At 51.2% G+C, this 20,413-nt stretch overlaps 1 protein-coding gene across 2 annotated transcripts in view; it reads left to right on the forward strand.

Moving 5' to 3' along the window:
* Positions 1–16,066, forward strand: part of Mapkapk2 (MAPK activated protein kinase 2) — a 46,232-nt gene extending 30,166 nt beyond the window's left edge. For both annotated transcript variants that reach the window (XM_085688297.2, XM_048430667.3), the window contains exons 2-10: positions 10,963–11,102; positions 11,276–11,340; positions 11,607–11,686; positions 12,111–12,237; positions 12,716–12,791; positions 13,165–13,289; positions 13,720–13,805; positions 13,921–14,001; positions 14,567–16,066. In XM_085688297.2, coding sequence (XP_085544423.1) covers positions 10,963–11,102; positions 11,276–11,340; positions 11,607–11,686; positions 12,111–12,237; positions 12,716–12,791; positions 13,165–13,289; positions 13,720–13,805; positions 13,921–14,001; positions 14,567–14,710 — 924 coding nt within the window. In that variant the 3' untranslated portion in view covers positions 14,711–16,066. The remainder of the gene's footprint in view (positions 1–10,962; positions 11,103–11,275; positions 11,341–11,606; positions 11,687–12,110; positions 12,238–12,715; positions 12,792–13,164; positions 13,290–13,719; positions 13,806–13,920; positions 14,002–14,566) is intronic.
* The last annotated feature ends 4,347 nt before the right edge of the window (positions 16,067–20,413 follow it).

Consider the following 20,413-nt stretch of genomic DNA (forward strand, 5'->3'; position numbering starts at 1 on the left):
CTAGACGGTGGCGTCAGTACCATTTACTAAGGTCTCAATGTAAATCGGAGGGGCAGTGGCTTTAGTTTGGTATTTAGCAGCCTGTCCTGGATCCGTTAGACAGCATCCCAGTGGTCTGTCCGGAGATGGTGCCTGTATCCCTCATGTTCAAGGTCCTTCGTGTCTGGCATTCCTTTGGTGCTCCATTAGTAACTCTTGAGAAAGGAAATGGGAGTCACTGTCTGTCCTTTGGTTTATCAGGCACCTGTGGGTGGTGAAGGTCTGTTGATGATCTGCCCCAGAGCTTTGCCGGCGGTGGTGCATGCCAAGCAATCCTGATGGTCAGTCCCTTTCCTTTAGACAAGCAGTGAACTCCACACCTCTTAGTTGTGGCACTGTGTGAGCCCCTTTGCTTACATCTTGTTTCTTTTCCCTTCAGCTGTGGATGCCTTTAGCTCAGTCTGGTGTCAGAAGGGCAGTGGGCACCGAAGAGGGCATGCGTGGCGAGTTGTCCTAGCTAGCTGTGGTGCCCACTCTTACTGCCTCCCAGGGAGCGATTCTTCTGAGGCTGGTGTAAACTGCTTCTTAGTCTTAGATCCCCTGTGTCCTTAGGAGCCAGCATGGATGTGGGATTTTAGATATTTAGCTTCTAGTCCGAAGAACAGCCTTCTTGCTAGAAAAAAATGGGCATGGTAAAGATGGCCATTCCCCATTGCTGCCTCTGTTGCCAACAGGGGTCATTCCTCCCAGATCCTTTAAAAAAAAACAAAAAACTTTGACTGCAGCCAGTAGTTCATGCATTTCCAGGTTCTCTGCTCTCGTTTTGTGAGCCTACATGTCTTTCTGCCCTGTCTTGCCTTGGGGCACTTTCTTTAGTACCTTGCTTTCCCAGTGTTGTGGTCTTGACCTCCTCTGTGTTAGGTCTCCCGCCTCCTCCTCCCTGGGTTATTGTGTAGAATTCGCTTGCAGGAGTCTTCCGTACCTTTTCAGACAGATTCCCTTTGAGGTCATCCTATGCTGTTTTCTCTCAACATCCACATGTTGGTCTATCTGAACTGCAAGTCTCCTTTCCCCCTTCTTCCCTCTTTGAATTTGAACGAGGGCCCTTTCTCTCAGTGTGGTCTTATTCAGGCTTTTGCTCAGGACTGTCTGTATGAGCATCGTGTCCTCTCTGGTCAGTCAGATCAGAGCAACAGCGCCCTTGCTTGTGTTTTCATGGGTGAGGGAGGCGTCTTTAGCACGGTGAGACAAGACATGACCAAGTGCCTTCTTCCTATCAGAACAGATGCTGACTTCTCTGCCACATGTGTTCTGGTGTTAGGGGACTGGAGCACTGTCCCATTTCTGGGCCATTTTAATGATGTGGGAAAGAGTGGCTCATGTCTCCTTTTCCTCAACTCTTCTCCCGTATGTTATGCAGACGGCTTCTGCCTTCTTCTTCTTTCTTGACCCAGTCGTATGTTGGCGTTAGAGGTGTGTGTTTGCAGCTCACATATCCCTGAGTGTTGACTCTCTATAGGAGCTACGTTATCTTTACTCTTCCCTCCCCTCCCTGGTCCTTCCCATCAGACCTGTTTAGGGTTGAGCCTCATTCAGCTAAAGTGGAGACCAGAAGATGACATAGCATTTTACCATTTAAATTCAAACTTGGCACTTGCAGTGGTCGGGCAAACTGAGCTCTTGACCTCCTTCTGCTGTACTGAAAACGGTCTCTGCGGACTCTTACAAGTCTCACCTACTAAATACTACAAAGAATATGTCATTTTTCTTCCTGTCACTTGAATTCTAGCCTAGGACTAACTTAAAGAGTTTGGTATGTCTCCTTCTCACTTGGTTTTATCTTGATTTCTGGGAAAGATACTTCGTGATTTGTTGGAAGCCATGCCCTGTGACTGATACAATCTGTCCATTTAATTAGTGCTCACCGAAGCTCCTATGTCAGGCTCTGCACTGGGCCTCAGGAGTGGAATAGTGCAAAGGCCTGAGAACACAGCAGGGATGGGTGTCTTAGCCCCCCCCCCCCAACGAAACACCATGACCTAAAACACGTTGAGGAAAGGGTTTGTCTTATGCATCCACACCACTTCATTGCTGAAGGAAGTAAGACAGGAACTCAAATAGGACAGTAACCTGGAGATAGGAGCTGATATGGAGACCGTAAAGGGTGTTGCTTACTAGCTTGCTCCCCATGGCCTGCTCAGCCTTTCTTATAGAACCCAGTACCACCAGCCCAGGGATCGTCGCACCCACAGTGGGCTCAACCTGTCAATCACTAATTAAGAAAACATTCTGGCTTGCCTGCAGCTCAGTCTTATAGAGGCATTTTCTCAGTTTTGGTTCCTCTCAGATAACTCTAGCTTGTGTCATCTTGACATAAAATTACCAGCACAATGGGAGACATCTGAGATGTGTGAGCTAGTTTAACAGCATGTATTTGCTGCTCAAACTCCTTGAAAACTCATTTATGGAAAAACCAAACCATTAACCATGTACCAAACAAACCAAAGCACACAGCTTGGAGGTTGAAGTGTGACTCTTAGACTTATCGTTTACTAGCCATTTACTAACTGAAGCTGCTTCAGTTGCTGTCCTTGTACAGGGCAGTCAGTACACAGTCAGGAATACACTGTGTCCTGTAGGGCTCTTAGGTTTAAATGTAGCAATATTGTCTTGTATGAAGTGTAATTGGCACAATATAGTTTCAGTATAAATGAAAATTCCTCTTTTTGTTTCTTAAATCATAGTTCATCCACTGGAACAGAAAGAAACATCTACGTCCCCTAATGTCTGCGTCCCCTTACATCCATGTCTGCTAACATCCGTGTTCCCTTACGTCCATGTCCCCTTACGTCCGTGTTCCCTTACGTCCATGTCCCCTAACGTCTGTGTTCCCTAACATCTGTGTCCCCTTATGTCCATGTCCCCGAACATCTGTGTCCCCTAACGTCTGTGTCCCCTAACGTCTGTGTCCCCTAACATCTGTGTCCCCTAACGTCTGTGTCCCCTTACGTCTGTGTCCCCTTACGTCCGTGTCCCCTAACGTCTGTGTTCCCTAACGTCCGTGTCCCCTTACGTCTGTGTCCCCTAACGTCTGTGTCCCCTTACGTCCCTGTCCCCTAACATCTGTGTCCCCTTACGTCCATGTCCCCTAACATCTGTGTCCCCTTACGTCCATGTCCCCTAACGTCTGTGTCCCCTTACGTTCATGTCCCCTAACGTCTGTGTCCCCTTATGTCCATGTCCCCTAATGTCTGTGTCCCCTTACGTCCATGTCCCCTAATGTCTGTGTCCCCTAACGTCTGTGTCCCCTTACGTTCATGTCCCCTAACGTCTGTGTCCCCTTATGTCCATGTCCCCTAATGTCTGTGTCCCCTTACGTCCATGTCCCCTAATGTCTGTGTCCCCTTACGTCCATGTCCCCTAACGTCTGCGTCCCCTAACGTCCATGTCCCCTAACGTCTGCATCCCCTTACATCTGTGTCCCCTTACGTCCATGTCCCCTAACATCTGTGTCCCCTAACGTCCATGTCCCCTAACGTCTGCATCCCCTTACATCTGTGTCCCCTTACGTCCATGTCCACTAACATCTGTGTCCCCTTACGTCCATGTCCCCTAACGTCCGTGTCCCCTAACGTCTGTGTCCCCTTACGTCAGTGTCCCCCAACATCTGTGTCCCCTTACATCCATGTCCGCTAACGTCTGTGTCCCCTAACTTCCGTGTCCCCTAACGTCTGTGTCTCCTTACGTCCATGTCCATTAATGTCTGTGTCTACTAACATCCATGTCCCATTACGTCCATGTCCCTTAATGTCCGTGTTCTCTAGTCTTTCACCCTCTTACCTATATTAATCACGTTTCTCTTGCTGGTGCCCTCTTCTGGTGTGCATACGTACATGCAGGTAGAATTCCATGTACATAATACATAAATAATTTTTTAAAAGAGATTTATCTATGTATTATGTATACAGTATTCTCAGTACTCTGCCTGCAGGCCAGAAGAGAGCACCAGATCTCATTACAGGTGGTTGTGAGCCATCGTGTGGTTGCTGGGAATTGAGCTCAGGACCTTTGGAAGAGCAGGTGGTGCTCTTAACCTCTGAGCCATCTCTCCAGCCCCATAAATAATTTTTAAAAGTTAGTTTTGGCTTATGATTCCAGAGGGCTAGAGTCCATAGTGGTGGGGAAGGCATGAGATGCTTTCAGGAGTGGGAACCTGGCTGTGGCACACAGGAAGCAGAGAAAAGGAAGTAAGGAAAGCCCACCTCCAGTGATGTACTTCCTTCAGCAAAGGTTCCAGACTCTCCAAGTTCATTTTATAAAAGCGCCACCAACTGGGGACCAAGTGTTCAAATACCCCGAGCCCTCTGAGGGCCATTTCTCATCCAAACCACCATACTCCTGAAGACTCCTGAGAAGTGCTGGCCCCGCTCTGCACAGGTGACTTTCCACACAGGTCAGGAGTTGTGAGCAGCAGTGTGGTTTGACCTTCTTTGCCTTCTGTCGTGTTTTGGCTCCATTCTCTAGGAAGTTGCCCTTGCCTTCTTCCTCTCCCGTGAGCATCCTCCTCACTGTGCTGTCCCTCAGCTCTGCTCCTTTCCCTCGTGAGAGAAGGCTGCTGGCCTGTGGAGTGCACATAGCTCTGCCCTAGTTCAAATGCAAGATCTAAGGCACACTGCGCCTCTGAACCATTTTTCAGAAGAAGTTGATGCAGACATTAAAGAACCAGACAAGCATAAAAGGTAGGAAAGAGGGAGCGTGTATGGAGTATGTGCTTCTCTATAGGATGTGCCTACTGGTCGTCAGCACTGCTAACTCTTTGTTGAGATTTTGTTTTTATTTTATATAAATGAGTGCTTTGTCCCAATCTGTGTTTGTTCACCATGTGTGTGCAGTGCCTGTAGAGGCCAGAAGGTGTTGAGTCCCCATGACTGGACTTATAGATGGCAGTGAGTGCCATGTGGGTGCTGGGAACTGAATCTGCGTCCTCTGGCCCTAAGGCTAGTTAGTACTCCTAACCACTGCATCACCTCTCCAGACCAGCGCCATACACACACACACACACACACACACACACACACACACACACACACACACACAGAGCGCGCATGCACACCCTTCTTGTTTACAGCTTGTGGGTGTTTGTTTTCTCCTTCCACCATATGGGTCCTGGGGATTGGCCTCAGGTCACCAGACTTGTCAGCATGTGCATTTACCCACTGAGTGGAACCACCAGCTTCTCTTTCCTCTGTCTTAAGAAACAAAACAACAGAAACACACAAGGGAAATACATGTTTTGTTTAGTATCCTTTCTTTGCTCCTTTTTAAAAAGTAGTTCTTAAATTTAAAGAAAAATGTTGCCCTAATCCACCTAAATTAATCTGTTGGTATGCTTGCATCTTGTCTTGAAGACTATGCTTTGAGAATTAATTATGAAATATGAATGCAGTTCCATTTAAAAAGTTAGGATATTCTGAGCAATGGTGGTGCACGCCTTTAATCCCAGTACTTTAATCCCTGCAGAGGCAGGCTGATCTCTATGAGTTCGAGGTCAGCCTGGGCTACAACGTGAGTTCCAGGACACACTTCAAAGCTACACAGAAAAAACCCTGTCTTAAAAAAACCAAAAGAAGTTAGGACATTAAACACAGCCCGATCATCACCTGGCTCCTGTGTGCTTTCCCAATCGTAACACCCCATCCTCCTCATAGTGACAGCCGAGAAGCTGCTTCCTTCTCTCGCCGAGGGCGCCGTGTTTTGCGGTTTGCATCTGTGCTTACACATCTTGATCAGCTCCTTATTTGTAGACATTTGGGTCTAGTAGGCTTCCTGCCATTTAGAGCTGCAAGGAAAGGATTTGTATTGGATCTAAGATTTAGCACAATCTGGTCATAGGTATGACGAGATTTCTCCAAAATTAGAATTTTTTTCGGTCCTGAGTGAGACTGAATCCTTTGCCTGTCCAGGAGTTTGTTCAAATGTTAAAGTTTTGCCAGCCTGGTGTAGTTTTTGGCCCTTTAATAAATATTCCTCTTTATGAGTGGCAACAGACATTTCACTTGACTGTCACGGTTCTTTTTCTTTGAACTGCGTTTCTTATCCTTCAGCCATTTTTATGTGGGGTTAGTGAGTTAGCATTTATCCATTGTGCATTGCAACTGTTTGGAAGATTTGCCATCTACAGTGTGACCTTTTGTTGAGCCTCAGTCCTCTGCAGCAGGGAGTCACCGCAGTGGAGGACCCTTCCGGGTACTAGGATTCCTCATGTCCGGTTAGCTTTGGGTAGGGGCTTTCCCTCATAAGAGCTATAAAATTCACTAACAAATAGAGAGTTGTTTTTTATGTCCTGACCAAAGGTATGGAAATAGACACCAGCGCAGGGGGCCAGGTGCAGTATGTCCATGTACCTCATTTGTCTACTGAGAATGTGGGGAGCTGTTGTTCCTTTATGTTTAGATCAGCTTCTGGGGAAGCCTGTCTGCAGAGGCTCTTGCAGTGGAGCTCCTCCGTTATCTCGGCATCAGTAATTAGATGACACGTGTCCGCTGTCCCTCTCGGCTCTGGAGCAGGGAGAGAGGACCACAGAGAGGTGTGGGGTGTCTTTCAGGCTTTTTGGCAGCTGTCAGTGGTTTTGGAGTCGAGACTCTTCTCTTACCACTGTGGCTGCTCCTGTGCTCCCATGACAGCATCTTAGCTATTTCATCTGCAGAGCAAGTTACAATGTATAATGGGGCGGTGTGTGTGTGTGTGTGTGTGTGTGTGTGTGTGTGTGTGTGTGTGTATGTGTGTAGCTTGAAGCACATGTCTCCTTACAGTATAATTAAGTCCCATGGCCTGGGGTCTCATGCTGTATTTCTTAATGCTTTCCAGTGTATCCTCATCCCCTGAGCCAGTGTGGGCACACGCTGGGCGCTCTAGGTTTTGCAGAGTGAGGTCTTTCTGTGTGTATCCCTCATTGGCCTCCAAGCTGGGGATGCGGACTATTGAAGGACTGGCGGAGATAGCAGGTGACTATCTCCTAGTGTATTCTGGTTGCAGAGCTCCTTGACTTCTTCGTGCATTCCTTCTTTTACAGTTGTCTAACTAGAGCTAAGTTAGCTTCTCGTGTTGTGTGTGGAGGCTCCACTCTGCAGGCTTCGTGGTGGAAAGAGAGGCGTAGACAGTTTTGAGGAGAGGTGACAGTCACTTCTGGGAAGAGTGATATGTGGGGCTAGGATAGAATGTGGTAAGCTAGAGAGGGCCGGAGACTGCTGAGCAGGCTCAGTCTCCTGCTCCTTCCTGAGCTGGCGTGGGGACAGCTGCAGGACTCTTGAGAGCTTAGGAGGTAACCTAGCATGCGGACGTGGATGTCTGGTTGCCTGGGTGAAGGTCTACTACAGGGGGGCTTCACAATTCCAGTCCTGCCTCAGCTGCATGAAAGGTCCTGTGGAAGAATTTCTCCGTCACGGATGAATACATCCTATTTGTAAAATAGGAGCCCCCCCCCCCCCCAGAGTGGGCCTGAGATAGGAGCAATGACATGTTGGACGTGTGTAGCCATTTTACTTGAAGGACCCCACCCCCCACCCCCAGCTCTGCCTGCTGCCCCTTCACTGCTCTCTCAGGAGGTTGCTGAGACTCGCCTACAGTGGCGCCTTCCCAGGTACTTTTTCCCTTTTATGCAGCAAAGCATCCACGGCAGCCAGGTGTTAGAAAAGCAGTTTCTGTGGTCCAGAGTGAAGAGTCGATGGCCCTGGCCTCAGGGAGTGGCGAGCTGTTGTCTGACACAGGGTTTTCCTCTGACCAAGTGCCTCCTGGGAACGCAGAGGTCTTGTTTGGTAACACACTCCATGACAGCACACTTGGGGTCTGAAATGGACTTTCGCATCAGTCTTGGCATCCGATCAGAATCAGCACATCCCTGCTCCACTGTCCCTGTGAGTGATCTGTGGAGGGAAGACCCAAGGCTGCCCTGTACCCTAGAGCTATGAATAACTCCCAAGAGAAGTGGGTGTGCCGGGATCCAGCTGCCCCCTCAGGGGACGATTATCCTAATTTATAGGGGCAGAGTAATGGCAGAGCACAGGTGTAGCGCTCACTGTGCGCCAAGTACCGTGCTGGTCACATGCTAGACTTGTTTACTACCGCGACCCTGTAGGCCCGTCATTGGATGTTCAGGAGATGAGAAAATGGGAGCACAAAGGGGTTAAGAGCCCCTGTTCCTGGTCTTGTCTTCTGAGGTCTTCTGAGGCGTGAGGTCTTCTGAGGCGTGTAATTTATGTGGGCAGCTTGTTTGTCGCTACCATTGTCGTTGTTTGCGTTGGCGAGGAGAGCCACATGCCCAGGCTCTGCTCTGTTTCTTTCCCATTTGGTGTTTGGTTTGGTTCAGAATCTTCAGGAGATCCCATGATGGAAGATGAGGGAGTCAGAGGTGTACAGCCAGGGGCAAGGGCCCATTTTCAACACCCTGGGCAGTTCCTACACCCCCCTCACTGCTGCTGTCTTAGAGCTTTCTTCCTGGGTTGTGGACTCCCTGACCTTATTCTGACCCCCCACACTTGGCAGGCAGCCTTGGCTGTTGCACATTAGTTTAGAATATGCATCTTTTGACCTTGTAGGAGGATTTCAGACACACCATGTAGGGCTGAGTCTAGGCACAGAATTGGTTCCATGTTTAGCATGGGTATCATGGATTTCAGAGTTCCTCCCCGGCTGGCCCTCTCTCAGGGCCTGTGTATTTTTAGTTGAAAAGTCCCCTCACTCCCTGGCCTGCTCAGTGCTGCGTGTGAGTCCAGGCTTGTGCTCCTGGACCCCAAACCGAGTGTCCAGTCTGAGGATGGATTTCCCTCAGCACATCTGCCACACTTTCCCTCATCTTCACGATTTTGTCTACTTTGGCCTTGTGGCCTGCACAGGGTGTTGACACAAATGGATCCAGTGGTTCATCCAGCTCTGGAAAACACAGGAGCGTGGCCAGGAGCTTGCTCTGACACCTTGGTTACCTGGCTGTTTGTCTCTGATAGATGTGGAGACCAAGCATGAGTGTGTGAGTTCCCCCATGAGATTCTTTTTACTCTTCTTCCACAGTGCGATGCAGAATGGACGAGAGAATTGAATGGAAGTATTTCCACTGCCCTGAGCACGCAGATTGTCCATAGTCTATTTGGTTTTGACATTCAGTACCTAGTGCGGTCTATAGTAATTCAGTCAGTACTTGAGTTGAATTACATGCACATGGGATTGGCCAGTGTACTCACCCGACAACATATTCCATACAGAGCTTGTGCAGTGCCCCCATTTGGCCACAAGGTGGCAGTGTGACACAATGGGCAGCTTGCCTCCAGCACACTTGGGAGATGGCAGTCTGGTTGGTTCTTTGTGGGCTTCTGCTTGGGAAGTTGCTTCTTTGAAGCCACTCTGAGAAATTTTAACCTCTAGCCTTCTCTTAGACTCTGGGCGATAGGGTGGAAAGAGTTGGAATTTGGAGTCTGTCGGCCTGAGTCAGACTGTGGCTGTCTGCCTAGAAGCTTCTCCTTGGGCAGGCTATTTCTCTGCATCCTGTCAGTGAGACACAGTTCAGCATAGTGTGGACCACAGCAGAAAGCACGTTAGTTTTCTTGTTGGAGATTCCTGTGCTTGCCTTTGGCTTCACCCCACATGTCCGATACTACTTACCAGACTCTAGCCTCATGGAGTCCAGCCCTCCTCAGCTGATGACTCCACTGTCGTCTGTGCCCAGTCCTCACACGTGAGTGGATGCCTCTAGCGCCTGCTTGCTCGGCCTGCACAGTGTGCGAGCTGTGTCGGTAGATCTGTGTGGTCTGTGTCCTAGGAATTTATAATCTGTGCAAGCACTTTAGCAGCAATGGTGGTTATTACTGCTGAGCACAAGTTGACTGTCACTCCATTTTACAGAGCAGAGGCGTTTGACTCCAGACAGTAGGGTTCTACTAGAAGATTATAATTAAGCAGTCAGGAAATTATTCTTGGGTTTTGTTTTGTTTTGTTTTAAAGATGGGGCCTCACGTAGCCCAGACTTGCCTTGGATGTGAGTCAAGACCAGCCTTGGAGCTCTGCTCTCTCATCTAGTCTCCCGGCTGGCACGGCAGGTGTGCCTGGCAGCATAGGGATGCCTGGTGACGTCACAGGGAATCAGGAAACTGCCGCGCGCGCTTCACTTGTTTCCCTCAGCACCCAACTCTGTGGTCTTAGGCCAGTCATCTTATTGGTACACCGTGGTGACAGCAGGTGCAGGAGAGACAATCTAGGCCCTGTGCTTTTTTATGTGACTACCTTCAGAGTTCTGGGCCACTCGGATCCTCGGCTTGTTCCTAAGCTAGTCAGTAGCAAAAGAAACGACACCAGTGAGCTGGATTTTGATCAGAACTCAGCCTTTAAGGCTGGTGAGGGTCTGGCTTCACTTAATGCTCCTGGACACCTGGCCCAGGGAAGAGGGGGTTTGAAGGAGCCTCACCGAGCTGCACCGCTTGCTCAAGGCTGCAGATGTGGTAAGCACCAAAGGTCTGACCAGCACCTGGCTGGCTCCAGAGGCCTGCTGTGTGCGTCTGCTGCACATTTGAGTCATCTTGGTTTCTGTTCCTGCTGATTTTGAAATCTCTCCCTTTCTTGTCCAACTTCTTTGTGGTTCTTTTCAGTCTGTCTCCATGGGTCACTGGCCTACAGGACTTGATTGCTTCCTGTCTTAGGCTTCACCTTCTTAGCTGGTGGAGAGGGCCTTGGTGGCTATTGGGAATGAGGTTGTTTCAGCCTTGCTGTTATTCAAGCTCCGGAGGGGTCAAGTTGAAGTTTTGTGTAGAGCAATTAAAGTTACTGCAGAGCGATCCTAGGGTCCCAGAGGGAGAGAGAGCGGGGAAGATGCCATGGGATAGAGCATTTGTAGTGTTGGTGGGAAAGCTGGCACATGGACATAGCTTCCAGCAACAAACCTGGGCACGGACACAAGCTTTCCCTGGAGACTGTGTCACTTAGGAGGTACTGGCCTTGCAGATGCTTCAGGACTGCCCGAAGGCACGCAGAGAGGTGGAGCTGCACTGGAGGGCCTCCCAGTGCCCCCACATTGTGCACATCGTGGATGTCTATGAGAACCTGTACGCCGGCAGGAAGTGCCTGCTGATCGTCATGGAGTGGTGAGCAGCCTGCTGCATTCCCATCCCCGTGTTACCCTGGGGTGCCTCTGCCCCTGGGGACAGCCCACTTGAAGTTTGGAGTATCAGCACTTGATTTCCTTTGGGGGTCGTGGAGTGTTGTAGGGTGGGGTGATTTGCTGGTTTCCAGATCTTTCACTGTGCATTTTTTTCAGTCTCGATGGTGGAGAGCTCTTCAGTCGAATCCAGGACCGAGGAGACCAGGCATTCACAGAAAGAGGTAGGGAGGGTCTGCTATGGGGGTAGCTGTGGGTGGATAGGGCGGTAGGCAACTGTAGGGCCCTGGCAGGACCTGCTCCCAGGAGAGGCTGGGGGTGCTGCCGTCTCAGGCTCATTGCTGGGAGCATCTCTCTCCCTCAGCTGTGGGCCAGTTCTGAGCTTCTTAGTGTGGCGGATGAGTTGGAGGGTGTGGGAGGCTGGAGCTGCACTGGCAGGCTGGTGTGCAGAGCTACCGGACCTCTCCCAGCGTCTCTCTCTGTCCTGCAGAAGCGTCAGAGATCATGAAGAGCATTGGTGAGGCCATCCAGTATCTGCACTCGATCAACATCGCTCATCGGGATGTTAAGGTGCTGCCTGTTTATGCCCCATGAGCTGTGATAATGGCACAGCAGAGTCCCCTTGCACCCTGGTTGCCTGGTTCCTTAGGGTAGGATGAGTCTGCAGGCCCACCTGTGGCCTGTGGAGCTCGGTGCATGGGGACAACAAACTTAGTACTGAAACCCTCTGTGTCTGCACTCAGTCCTGTGGGTCTTCTCACCTCACTGTCCCGCACGTAACGTTCTGACGCAGAGTGTTCCCCACGGTTCTCTGCACTACTCTTTGGTCTCCTGGCCTCTGTCACAGGGAGCTGATGTCCTCATGGTGTACAGAGCAGAGGGACTGGATGGATGGATGGTTGGTTGAGCAGATGAAGGGAAGGCACAATTCTTCCTTTTGAGTTTCTCATAATATTTCCATAGGGTTGTTACTTAATCATCTCTCTTTCTGCAGCCTGAGAACCTCTTATATACTTCCAAAAGGCCCAATGCCATTCTGAAACTCACTGATTTTGGCTTTGCCAAGGAAACCACCAGTCACAACTCTCTGACCACTCCGTGTTACACACCATACTATGTAGGTGAGTTCAGGGGAGGCCCAAAGACAGAGTCGTGACCAGGCTGTGTCCAAGCCCCTTGTTTTCCTGGTCTCCAGAAGACCATAGATCTAGGACTATTGGGTTGGGTCTTATGTCCTTATCTGGCCCTGACAGGACTCTGTCATGAAATGACTGTCAGAGTTCAGCTGTGACTGAGTGTTATGAAAATAGTCTTCAGGGTGAGAGCAGAATTTGGTGTCTGTGTCCTCTTCCTTAGTTTCTGTCACGTTCTCTGTGGAGTTAAAGTCCCAGCTGATTCACTGAATATGCCCACACGTGTTTGCAAAGCTTCAGCAGTTCGGGCGTGTCCTCACCCTAAGATTCCAGCTGTGGAGCTCCTTCTGGGGGAAGGGCCTTCTGCTCACCTCTCCGGCTCCAGCTGCTCTTCCATAATGGTGGGAACAGGGACGTCTCAGTGTTGAAAGAGCCCGGACAACCCACAGTGATCCTTTCTTTACAGCTCCGGAAGTTTTGGGCCCAGAGAAGTATGACAAGTCCTGTGACATGTGGTCCTTGGGTGTCATCATGTATATTCTGTGAGTGGTTGGGGTGTGGCGGGGTACCAGGCCACAGTGCGTTAGGGAGCTGGGGAAGCTTGTACCTCTGCAGGACAAGAGGAAGAGGCAGACATTAGCATTTCCCTTTGGATGGGGGATTCCCTGTGAATCCCCTCTATCCCTGCTTCATTTGGTGTTTAGTGGGGGTTCTGGTTGCTAAGTGGTGGTAGAAACTAGCTAGCTGGCTAGACTGTTTAGTTGACATCCTTGGCACATTTGGTTTCTGGGTCCTGCTGTGCCTGTATCAATATAGTTTCCCAGTTCTCTGATTATTTCAAGAAGAGACCATTGGTCACCCTATTCTTGGTGCAGGATTCCTAAATAACACCCACTCTGCTGTTCTCTTCCTTAGGCTGTGTGGGTATCCCCCCTTCTATTCCAATCATGGCCTTGCCATCTCTCCGGGTATGAAGACTCGTATCCGAATGGGCCAGTATGAATTTCCTAACCCCGAATGGTCAGAAGTGTCAGAAGAAGGTAGGAGCCAGCCTTTTGGAACAAGGGCAAGAGTGTGTGTACGAGCATATGCACATATAGGTATAGGTGTTTATCCCACGTGCTGCTGGAATGGGGGCTTGCACCTGTTCCTATGCCTTCTACGTGTGTCTTGCCTGTGGGAAGTACCCGAGGTGGGGTCAGAGCCATGGGTCTGCATAGGGCTTGTCCAGTGATGGTCCTTGGAGTCACTGATACTTGGGTGGCTGCCTCCGTAGTCTCCTTCTCTGCCTGATTAATGCAGGAAAGTGCAGGGCAGAGTATCGCTCTGAGCTGTCCCTCCCCAGAGCTGTCTGTCTCTGTCCTCTGAACTGTCCAGTCCCCTAAATTGTCCATCTATGTCTTGTGAGCTGTCCATCCTCTGAGCTGTCCTGTCCCCTGAGCTGTTGTGTACTCTGCCTTGCCCCCATAGTGAAGATGCTTATCCGGAATCTGCTGAAAACCGAGCCCACCCAGAGAATGACCATCACAGAATTCATGAACCACCCCTGGATCATGGTAAGCTTTATGGGCTGGGGAGACCTGTGTGCAGGGGATGGTTGTTGCCCAGGTGGTGCCTTACTCAGGACTTCACTTCTCTGATTGTCACTTGATCCTATCTCTCTTTCCTCAGCAATCTACGAAGGTCCCTCAGACTCCACTGCACACCAGCCGTGTCCTAAAGGAGGACAAGGAACGGTGGGAGGATGTCAAGGTGAGGGGGTACCACTGGATAGGAGGACGTTTAGAGGAAGTCCCAGCGTGAGTTTGGCCCTGGCCAAGGACAGTTTGTTTTGGGTCTGTGTTTTTCACCCCAGTGTAACATCCCATAGCAACGAAAAGGTGACTAGGAGCCATTGCCTTCACTGGCTTGTGGCAGAGGTTCTGGGCTTCTGCCCAGACTCTGCCATCTGCTTCTCATGAGCGCTCCTCTCCCTAGGGCTCTAATGAGACCTGAAAAGGCACTGGGTTCTATCTCCTCAGTTTTCAGATGAAGGCACTAAAGCCCCAGACAGGGAGTGGCCTGTTACAGGTCCTACAGGATCAGTCCTAGAGCTCCTGATGGCTGGCCCAGGGCTCTTTTCCTACTAGGGCTTGCCAGAGGGTTCCTGGGAGAATGCTACACAGTGGCCTGTTGGTGCTGTCCCAGTGCTGGCGGACGCTGCTGTCAGCGGTGGGGCCCACAGCCGGCCGGTGCCCACCACCCTGTTTCTGCCTGTGTGCCCCTGCTTATGTCTCTGTCCTCTTTCCCTGATGCACGATCCTGACGCTGCTCCCAGGAGGAGATGACCAGTGCCTTGGCTACGATGCGTGTCGACTATGAGCAGATCAAGATAAAGAAGATAGAAGACGCATCCAACCCTCTGCTTCTGAAGAGGCGGAAGAAAGCTCGCGCTGTGGAGGCTGCAGCCCTTGCCCACTGAGCCGCTACGTTTCCCACCCCACTGGAGGACAAGCAATAACTCTATATGAATATATTTTTTAAACAAAGAGACACAAGTTGCCCACTGCTGCCTCCTGTCCTCCTGAGCTACGTGGAGCCCAGATATGCCTCCGGCTGAATTCTGCCCTTGGCTCTGGCCTTCCTGGAAGGGGGGCTGGAGGATGTGTGAGGAGGGGTGAGGTGCTCTTGCCCATGCTCCTTTTGCATTTTATCTGTAATTTGACGTAGAATTTTTATGGACCCTCTTTTATTGCCCTTCCCCCACTCCTCGTCCTTCCCAAGTCCATTCCCATCTGCAAAGGCTAGGGTTTGCCCAAGGGCTCTGGAAGTTGCTCCAGGGAACGTTCCTGGGTTGTCCCATCCGTCCTTCCAGACCTCCCACTGGACCCTGGGGTCCTGCTCCAGGGAGAGGGAGGAGCAGTGGTAGGTGTCACTCGCCTCCTGCTGAAGCCCTCAGACATCACCAGTGTGCACAAGAGGAGCATGCGTGTGCATGTGTGTATGCCCAGGTCCATGCCAGTGACTGGGCATTGGAGGGTCTAGGGAAGACAGGGCCGCAGGGGCTCCTGCTTGAGCTGAGCCTGCCTAGGTAGCTTGTCTAGATCCAGAGCCAGGTAGTCATGGCCTCTGTGTTAGCTGAGTAGGGGGGCAGTGGGTGGTGAGTGGGCACTAGCAGCCATCAGGAAGACTGGGCCCTTCTGGGTGCCTTGCCCAGAAGTAGTGTTGGTTCCAGGTCCCTGCGGCACTGGCCACTGAGCGGCCTCCGCTTGCCCTTCTTGCCGTTATTAACCCACTCTTGAGTTCTCTGAAATTTTTAGCCATTTCTCAATGGGCTGTCTCTCTGCTCCCATGGGTGAGCCTGGGAAGGTTATTCTGTAAGGCGTTTGTAATTCATGCATCTCCCCCAGCTCTGGGGTACCTGCCAACCTCCCTTCTTTGGCAAGGGCAGGACCACGTGTGGTCTTCCTGGATTTCCACCATATGGCCTGGTGGGCGGGGCAGTCTTCGCACCAAAGATGTCTTGACTCTGTCCCTGCCCACTAGCCACCTTACCCTCTAACAACTCAGCCTGGGTGGGGGTCCCCAGGATTGAGGAGGAGCAGGTGGGGAAGAGTCTTCGTGCCATGGTCCCCCATGCCCCTCTCGCTGGAGGAGGGGTGACTCCCTCAGGGGTTGGTGGAGGAGGGGCTCCTGGGCATCTCTGGTCCTGGGGGCAGGGCCCAGATGTCTGCAGCTCCTGCCTCATCTTCAGTGGTGTGTTCAGCACTCAGACTGTTGTAAACTGTTGTTTTGTATGAGCAAAATTGTCTTTACTAAACAAATTTAATAGTTGAAAGTTTTCATTCTCTTCCTTTCCGGGTCTCAGGCCCTTGACCGCTTCCCTCTCCTCTTCCAGCCTATTGAGAGAGGGCCTTTTGTGTTGGGTGGCAGAGCCCTGGAGGAGAGAAGTGGGTCTCCTGGATGGATCAGCATGGGACTAGCCCCTCTTAATTGAGGGCCTGCGACAATAAGAGCTGATCTCTTTTGGAGCCAGGGCAGGTGGGTGGGGGGGAGTCACTAAAGTGGGTCCCAAGGATGGAGGGTTCTACTCTTAAAACCGGGGAGGCAAGGTGGTTGTAATACCTTAAAATTCCAGGAGGGAGCAGTACAGGCCAGGTGGAAACAAAGTGCCCTGCCTTGTACCCAGCCTCCTTAGAGCCCCAGTGATGAACTGAGTGTCCTTGGCAGAGCCTAGAGTAGAAGCCAGTCTGCTGTCTTCAGGGCTTCTATGCCCAGTCAGGGGAGAAAGGCAGGGACATCACAGTTAGTTGGCTCTACTCTGTGAGTTTACCAACCCAGAGGGGAAATACAGTGCCTACAGTCACACAGCTGTTGGCTTGGGCTAGAACTCAGGCCTCAGGATCTCAGGGCCTGGAGTATTTGCAGTCTTCCCCTAGCACTCTCTGGAGGACACACTTGCCTGCTACCCTAGCCATCAAGGGCCCGTGTCTCTGCCTCTCACCTGAGGGTGCCCCCATCACCATAGAGCACTGCTGAGAGTCACCCAGCAGGCACTCTTGCTGTAAAAGAACTGTCTGCACCTCACATGGGTGTCAAAATGAAGGCTGCTGTCTCAGTTACAGGCTCAAGAAGGTGCCTTTTGTAGCTGTGATAAGTGCAATGGCACAGAATACAGTTGTTTGGCAGCTGTGTGAATGGGAACCCTGGTACAGCCTCGCAATGCTTCCAGGGTCTCTGTAGGACCACATTCTATTCTGCCTTTCCCAGAGGCTTCCGCATTCCTTGGCTTGGGGCCCCTTCCTCTGTCTTTAAAGCCAGGCACTTTGTATCTCTCCTATCCTTGTGTTTCCTCTCTGCTATTGCCTGAAGGATCTCACAGAGGACCAGTCTGATGGGACGGGGCCAGCCCAGGGAGCCCATTCCTAAAACCTTAACCTTGCTGCCATTCACAAAGTCCTTCATGCTGTGGATGATGATATAGCCACTGGACCAGGAACAGAGTCTGTTTCTTTGGAGGCCACTGTTCTGCTCCAGAGGACGGCCTTGCTGGAAGAGGGTGTCGGATCCCTTGACGCTGGAGCTGCAGGTGATCGTGAGCCTCTCCATGTGGGACCCCTGAAATAGCACACCAGTCTGTTGGCCCCATGCCAGCTCTGCAGCATCCCCATTCTCCAATTCAGCTAACCCTCCTGAGCTGGGGCAGAGACATCGGGAACTTGTCTCCAAAGGCAGATGCTGGCTTTCATGGGGGTGAGGTTGTGGGGGTGAGTGGGCTGGATATACTTCTTGACGATATCAAGGGGAATTCATGACATTCTTGGGTGCGTATTGCGTGACGTGCTGGTGCAGGGTTAATTCTTCATTAACCCCGGGGTTAGGTCTTCTGATGATAGCCATCAGGTCTGCTTTGTGAAGAGACTCAGGCTGAGGTGGACTCTTATCCTAGATCACGCAGATGGTGGGGCGATTGGAGGCCGGATTTTCTGCTTTTATTGTTAGGGATCCTTCACAATACACAGGAAGTAAGTCTTCTGGGTGGGAGGGAGAAACAGACTAAACCCAGTCCCCTGAGGATAATACTAGGCCTCGTAGGTGTTGTGAGGGGTTCAGGAAACCACAGATTTAATGTCTCCTGTGGTACCCCTCCAGGGTGGTTCATATAAGCACAGCTGCTCCTTCTAGGGACTGCAGGATCAGGGGTCTAGGTTGGGTCTGTGGCCTTGCTCCTCTGGTCCCTGCCTAGGATTAAGTCTGCCATGGGGTTGGCTTGGCAAGCAGTGGACGAGGGTTTTCCTTTGGCTGGGTTGGAGGCAGGAAGACGGCCCCATGAATGATGAGACAGTGCGCAGATGCGTGGGCCTGAGTAGGTGAGTTGTAGGTGGAGCCTTCGCCAAGTGTGAAAATTCAGTTATTCAGGGGAGGAGCTTAGGGAAAGTGGCCACACCACTGAGTGTAAACAAACCGCTGGATCCTGTTACGTGTGGGCTGGAGTGAAGACACAAACATCTGGGGAGCAGCTTCCATCCTCAGCCCCTTCGGGGATCTGCCTGACGAAGTCTCGGTTTAGGCCTCGGCTGCCTTGGGGTCAGCCTGACTGAGTCAGTCTGGGAGCAGCTGCTGTCTACAGGGAACATCAGGCTTCGGCTCTCGGGGCATACTGTGGGCATTATTGCACCCTCTCCCTGCACGGAGTCCGGCCAGCATGGAGACATTTCCCACTAGGCCACCACAGCTAATACCCAGGTACTTCAGCCCTGTGCTGAGGATGACGGGGAGTGTGAAGCCAGACTCTGCCCTGGAGGAGCTGTGCAGAGCCAAGCGTGTGTGCCGCTCTCACAGGCCTGGACACTAGGAAGCTTGCAGTGGGTGCAGGCTGTGATGTCCCTTCCCTCAGCTTTTCAGAGCCTTTGACGTTTGAGACAAGAGAGAAGAGCAAGGGAAGGAAGCTGACGCTGGTGCTCCGTTCCCCAGTTAGAGCCTTCACATCCTTGCTTTGGCTTGGCAGAGTTAAACAGGAGCCTTGAAGGTGGGCAGTGGTTTGCCAGTTTGACGGTTAGCGTCATTGACTTTGCTTTAGGCCACATGCCCATCAGTGGCATGGTGAAGACTTTGACCACCCTTGAGTAAAGGTGCCACCTTCAGGTCCTCTCGCTGCCAGTGAAAAGATGCAGGTGAACTGGCAATAGGCCCAGCCCCTGTGACAGTAAATGGGTTCTGAGGAGTGGATGGGAGTCACCAAGGCAGAAGGAGACCCATGCTGCCTTCAGCGGAGCAGCTGCTATGGGGCCCCAGGAGGGCTTCCCTGTGGCCTTGGGGGTTGACCCTCATAGGGCACGCTGTAGAAAAGAGGGGATAGTAAGTGGTGAGTTCTCACTGGGCTCTTGTCTGTCTCCTGAGCCAGGCCCTCCCGTCTTTCAGCTGCTGCTCACTCAGCATTTTCGTCCGATGGCTGACCCTATGGACTGTGCGCACCGAAGGGCTTGCCCCGCTCAGCAGGGAGGCTCCCCGCATGTCTTTCCTACCCCTCCAGCCTATACTCATCATTCTCAAATGTGTGCCCCAACCGAAATAGGGGAACATGCTCCGACAGGGGTTTCCCCGTTAGTTTTTCAGTCCATTAATAGTGAAGAGCTGAGAGAACTGGTGCTCTCAGCTGAGCTCACTCGGCGAGACATTTTGTGAACCACTAGAAAAGGCTGGCTTTGCAAGAGATTGAGCCCCTTTAGGAGACAGGGAAGAGTGTCCCAAGGGCCTTCACTACCATGGAAAGGCCTTGGCTCTTGGAAACTTTCCACATCTCCTGACGAGGAAATCACCTTGTCAGTGAATATTAAACATTTGGGAGCCTCCTGGGGACAAGTAGCAAAATTAACGCACGTTTTATATTTTTAACACCAGTGCCTCAAGGCTTAGCTTACCTTGACTTTCACACATGCTCTATGGAGCATTATTACTATGGAGGTAGGTAGGTTACCATTTAAACCCTTTGACCTGTAGGATTTCAGTTTCAGGCAGGGTCCTGGGGCAGTAGAACCTGCGTATGGTAAATTATCGTTAGAGACCAGGGACGTCATGCAAATGCATTCATTTGCCTGACTTTCTGATCTCAAGGACAGTAGACTTTCTTACTCTCAACTCATAGCCCTGCTAGGGTTTGTAAGTGAAATATGGGAACTAGCTCCCTCCCTCCCGCTCCCCCCCCCCACCGCCCCGCCACCTCTGAGGCCCTATGCAGCCAAATATGAACTTGGCTGAACCTCACTTATCTTAAGGGAATCAGGTTCCTGGGACTTCAGAGAATCTGCAAAGGTTGTGAGAGTCCCTGGCAGGGCCGTGGCCAAAGCCCAAGGCAGGCCACTCTAGTCCCTGGGAAATGTGATCTTGCTTGTTGCTCAGATCCAACAGCTGTGCATCTCTGGTTCTTCAGACAGCTCATATCACTTGAGGTAACCAGGCCTCAAGTCTCAGGGAGATGAGTTCTCCTAGGCTCGTCCTCTGATTTGTAAACCTGTGGTTCTGAATTCACCAGTCAAAGAAACCATGACCTCTTCTGGGCTTGAGGCCTAGACTTCGGTTAGCCAGAATCTGTGGTGCGGAGTGCTTGCTTTTGCAGTAAGGGGGCCTCTGGGTTTCTGGCACTCAGTTGCCTCTTTTTCTGGTCAGAAACCATTTTAAAGATAGT

This window comes from Myodes glareolus, chromosome 5, assembly GCF_982192425.1.
Source record: "Myodes glareolus chromosome 5, mMyoGla1.1, whole genome shotgun sequence".
Taxonomy (NCBI): domain Eukaryota; kingdom Metazoa; phylum Chordata; class Mammalia; order Rodentia; family Cricetidae; genus Myodes; species Myodes glareolus.